The 5,151-nt window shown below is 43.8% G+C and overlaps 1 protein-coding gene across 1 annotated transcript; it reads left to right on the top strand.

Annotated features, from left to right (window-relative positions):
• Nucleotides 1-4,920, top strand: DEGS1 (delta 4-desaturase, sphingolipid 1). Its single transcript, XM_014877403.2, has 3 exons — nt 1-195; nt 960-1,702; nt 3,926-4,920. The coding sequence occupies exons 1-3, from the start codon at nt 114-116 to the stop codon at nt 4,070-4,072; spliced, it is 972 nt and encodes a 323-aa protein (XP_014732889.1). The 5' UTR covers nt 1-113; the 3' UTR covers nt 4,073-4,920.
• Nucleotides 4,921-5,151: the final 231 nt, after the last annotated feature.

The raw sequence follows: 5,151 nt of genomic DNA, 5'->3' as shown, positions 1-5,151 counted from the left end.
CGAGGGCGGGGCGGGGGCGTGGCCCCGGGCCGCCTCCGCCGCGCTATAAAGCGTGGTACCGGGGGCTCCGCGCAGCGGGCGGGAAGCCGGGCAGGGGGTTTTTTGCCGTCGCCATGGGGAATACTGTGGCTAGAGAGGATTTCGAATGGGTCTACACGGACCAGCCCCACGCCGACCGCCGCAAGGAGATCCTGGGTGAGGCGCCGCGGTGCCGCCGCTTTTTGCCGTGGCGGAGCGGGGGGGAGGCACACGGACACCCCACAAGATGGCCGCCCTTGGCGGGGGCCGGCGGGGCCCCCCCAGGCTCCCGGCGGGGCGGCCGGAGTCGGGCCGGGCCCGCGTACGTGGAGGCGAGAGCCGCCGCCTTGGCGGCGCTGGCGGGGGAGGGGAAGGGAAGGAGCAGGGGAAGGAGGCGGGGGGCCGAGCCCGAGGCGCGGGGCGGCCGCGGCGGCCCGGGCTGCCATCCCGAGCGGCGGAGCGGAGCCCGGGCTCCCCGGCGGCCCCGAGCCGCTCCCCTGCCCGCGGGACGGGCGATGAGGCGGTGTCGTGTCTGGGGCCGCTGTGCGCAGAGGTCACCGCGGCACCCGCGCCCGGGGTGGCGGATAACGGCGTCGAGCGCGGCGCTAGAACCGGGGCTGAGCCTTCTCGAGCCCGTCTGAATTACGGATGGGTTGTCGGCTCAGAGCCATTCCCTTCCTGAGAAGGCTGGATGTGGTACTGGTGCTTGCCATGTACGTGTCTAGTTGCTGAGCAACGTAAAAGTGCTAAAATGAGTTGATTCCAAATGATTTATTATAGCAGTAAATATCATAAGTGGAAAGGTCACGCGTTTTTATTACTTTTGCAGACAACTCCTAATTGGGACAAAAGGAAAAAAAAAAGCGTAATCTAATTGGGATAGTTAGCTGTGAGGAGGGCTTTGAAATAACTTCTTTTTAATTTAATTTTTTCCCATCTAGCTAAACATCCAGAGATAAAAGCATTGATGAAGCCAGACTACAACCTGATCTGGGTGGTTGTGCTGATGGTTCTGGCGCAGTTGACTGCATTCTATCTGGTTAAAGACTTGGACTGGAAATGGGTGGTCTTCTGGGCTTACGTTTTTGGAAGCTGTATTAGCCATTCCATGACTCTGGCTATTCACGAGATCTCCCACAACAGTGCCTTTGGCAACAGCAAAGCCATGTGGAATCGATGGTTTGGAATATTTGCCAACCTCCCTCTTGGTCTCCCCTACTCCATATCCTTCAAGAGATACCACATGGATCACCATCGTTACCTAGGCGGTGACGGCATCGATGTGGATATTCCCACCAACTTCGAGGGCTGGTTTTTCTGCACCCCGTTTAGGAAGTTCATATGGATTGTTCTTCAGCCTTTCTTCTATGCCATTAGACCTCTTTGCATCAATCCTAAACCCATTACTCGACTTGAAATAATCAATTTATTGGCTCAGCTCATCTTTGATGTGGTGATATATTATTTATGGGGAGTCAAATCCATTTTCTACATGCTTGCTGGTTCAGTACTTGGTCTTGGGTTGCACCCAATTTCGGGACACTTCATAGCTGAACATTACATGTTTTTAAAAGGACATGAGACCTATTCCTACTATGGGCCACTTAATTTGCTCACTTTTAATGTCGGCTATCACAATGAACATCATGACTTCCCAAATATTCCTGGCAAGAGCCTTCCACTGGTAAGTTGACTTCTAAGGTTATTACTTTTTCTTAAATTAAGGCCTTCTTTAACAAGAAAATCAGGCAGAATACTGACAGAAGAATGGAATTTGGGAGATTAAAAACAAAAAAATCCCCAAAATAGAAGCTGAGTGATGAAGGAGTTAATTATTCAGCATTTTAGTGGTACCCTGAACAAGCTTCCAGTTTGCTGCTGCTCAGTCCTCTTCCATAAAAGGAGAGGGGAGGGAACGCATGTCTTATGCTTTGCACTAACTTTAGCTTTCTGTAATTACAACCTGTCTTCTGAATTCTTGTTTGTAAGTATGCAGAGAACTAGTTAAGAGGTTGCAGGCAACTCTGGAGATTTGTTATCCCTGTCATTGAAATGTTAAGGGCAGTATTGTAATGTGTGTGTATCCTTCAGTCTCTTCTATCAGGGACATCCTCTGGTGGGGGAAAAGAAAGGGTTTGAGGTACTGTTAATGTTTGTTATGCTGTTGACAAATGTTTAATTACTTCTCTACTCTGGAGCAGTTCAGTTTCTCTAGCAAGAGCCTTTGAACCCTAAATAAGTATCAGATGTACACTGGCAGTGTAGGACAGGCAGAATTAGGAGTTCTAAACCAGGACTTAGACCTGTTATGCCTGCATGAGTAGCACAGGTGACGTTTCTCCTCACTTCAACCTTTGCTTCTTACAGGCAGGAGCTTCTGTCTCACTGCATCCGTGCTTCCCAATTGAAGCATGGGAACACAGGCTTTAGGGTTACATCTGAATCTTCAGTTTTTCATCAGACATTAAATTTGCAATTTGACAGCAGCTGTTTGTCTTGCAGCTTTGTTATTGCCTTTGGCAATAGTGAGACCTTGTAAGATCATACCTCTGGTGAGGTCTAAACTTGATTGGTATTTCTGTTATCAGTGGTGGGACTGCAGCTGAAATAACTGCCAGCACTTTTAGCAGGGCAGGTAGATCATGAAGTTGGTTTGTTGAGGCTTTGTGGTTTTCTTTTTGGTTTGGTTTGCGTTTTTTTGTTTTGTTTTGGGGGGGGGGTTTGTTTGTTTGTTTTTTTAAGATAGATAATTGCTTTTATTCATAGATTTAAATCTTTCAAATACAGCAAAAGTTGCGTTAACTCCCCTTTGATACTTGGGTGTGTGCTGTGAACCAGCATTTTACTTCTTGGACAGGTACTTTAGCTATAAATGCTAAAAGCTATGAATCTTTCCAAATACTTAATTCTAGGAGTAGATACCCAGTTCTGCTGCCGGACTCGTTTTCCACAGCTCTGATAAGAAAACAAAGCCTTCTTTTGGAACAGTGCAGTTAATTTGTTTGGATTGGACTCTGCTGTGCTGTGTGCTAAAGATCCCTAAGTACTGAACACTCGATTCCTCAGCACTGCTGAGCTGAGAGTTACTACTGTTGAGTAAAAGTACATTGCACTATCCTATAGGTGTGATGATGGGTCAAAGCAAGCTGTGCCTTCAAACCAGCCGTGTAATACCTTGAATTTGTTGCTTATACAGATTGATACTGTTCTTCGGACTAAAGCTATGGAATTTTGTGAAAAATCCTTTTTGTTCCGTTCATGTTTTTAAGGCTTTAAGTGGTTGGCCCTAAATAGCAGTATGGGCACCTAACTGAACCTGCTTTTGGGAGGTTTTTTAAACCTCTCAGTTTAAATAATGGTCTAGTTAACATGTACAACTGAGAATAGTGTCTTTCGAAGCAGTTTCTCTTTGTTCTTTGATGCCCGTCTTCAGAAACAAAATATTCCTCGGAAATAAAATGCCTTTTGTTTTCTGAGTAATGAGATTTGAAACTACATGTAAAAATAGCTGTGTTAAACAGCTCTTCCTAGAACTTAAAACATCCTTTTTACTGTTACTTGTGTATCTATGAGTCAGCACTGAACTGAGTCACACACTTTCAATAGCAAGCAAACCACTTGCTTTGTGAGCTCCCATCGTCCTGTAGGCAGCATGGTGAAGGGACTTAGGAGAGTTAGATGAGTTTGTTCTGGCCAGCTCCAAAAACTCCACAGGAGATTTACTTAATAACTAGGGAATTGCTTTTTCTTTCAAGGAATGTTCACATTGTGGCATAAATGGCATACATTTTCTGTGGGATCTAACTTCTGGAATGAAACTTCCTGTGCTATTACACGTTGAGGGTTGTAAATTTGTCACAACTGATGTTAATGTAACCAGTAAATAAACCTCATATCTCTCCTTCAGGTGAAGAAAATAGCAGCTGAATACTATGACAACCTGCCCCAATATAACTCTTGGATAAAAGTACTGTATGACTTCGTGATGGATGACACAATCAGCCCATATTCACGCATGAAAAGGCAATTAAAGGGTGAAGTGAAGCAAGATTAAACTTCTGGCAACCAAAAAACTTTGAAATGTCTGCTTGCTTTAAAGTGGCTGGTATAAAGGTTTCCTGCTCAAGCTGTTCACCTGTGTCCTGAATTAAGATGTACAGCAACATAGCAATGCATCCTTAAGGATTTTGTAGCAGGCTCCTACCAGCTATAACATTCCTCACAGCCCTCAGATTCATTGGTTTAATGTGTCTCTGTTTGCCTAAGGATCAGTGTTATACATATAATGCAAAATCACTTTGTTACAGAATTTACTTTGGTAGGTGTTAAATCTATATAAAATGTCTGGCTCATAACAGTTTAAAAGTTCTCAATGTAGTATACTGCCCTCAACGTGCTATTTAGATGGCTAGTTTTAAAATGCTGTACTTATTTGTTAATTCTAAACAAACATGATTTGTTAACTTAAACATTCTGTTGAAAATGTTTCTGAACTGATGGTTGGAAGAACTAAATTTGCACAGACATGTTCAGTCTGCTTTTGTTTAAATGTGTCTTTTGAAGCAATGCTTTAAAGTTCCACCTTTTCTATTGAGAGTACCTTAAAGGAGCAATTTATGAGAATGAATCTGGTATCTTTGAGACGGCTTCTGTGACTTCTTTGTTTAAAAAAAAAAAAAGGTGGGGAATTCAAAGGTATTGCCGATTCCAAGGGTCCCACCTACTTCCTGAGCTGCTTCTGTTGGCATGTAGTGTGAACAGGTGGCATTTAGGTAACTTAATATATCTGATGTGGGGTTTCATGTTGGAAAAATCTTGTTACAGAGTTTGGGGGTTTTCTGATCTTTGAAGAAAAAATTATTACCATGTTACTATGGTTTCAAATATAAGTATTTACACTCATTTGGAAATTTGGCTTTTATTGAAAAGTGAATGTATTGAAACAGATACTATTCTAGCAAACGAGTCTAGCTACAACCACTGACAATACTACCTATTAGCACATTAGTCATTTGTGTACACAGAAAGGTTATTAAATAATCTTGTTTGGTTTTTTTCCCCCTAAACCTACAGTACCCTCCATAAATACTTGTCTTTCTTACATATTAAAATATGGTGAGAGGTGGTGATATC

Source organism: Sturnus vulgaris, chromosome 3 (assembly GCF_052056855.1).
Source record: "Sturnus vulgaris isolate bStuVul1 chromosome 3, bStuVul1.hap1, whole genome shotgun sequence".
NCBI classification, from domain to species: Eukaryota; Metazoa; Chordata; class Aves; order Passeriformes; family Sturnidae; genus Sturnus; species Sturnus vulgaris.
Note: the sequence above shows the minus strand (reverse complement) of the source record. Positions and strands in the feature narration are given on the sequence as shown.

Bases quoted from the DNA above. Each gene is read 5' to 3' on its own strand.
- DEGS1 (XM_014877403.2), top strand. From the start codon at position 114: ATGGGGAATACTGTGGCTAGAGAGGATTTCGAATGGGTCTACACGGAC. The intron at 196-959 runs GTGAGGCGCCGC...TTTCCCATCTAG, and splicing joins CCGCCGCAAGGAGATCCTGG to CTAAACATCCAGAGATAAAA. The intron at 1,703-3,925 runs GTAAGTTGACTT...TCTCTCCTTCAG, and splicing joins CTGGCAAGAGCCTTCCACTG to GTGAAGAAAATAGCAGCTGA.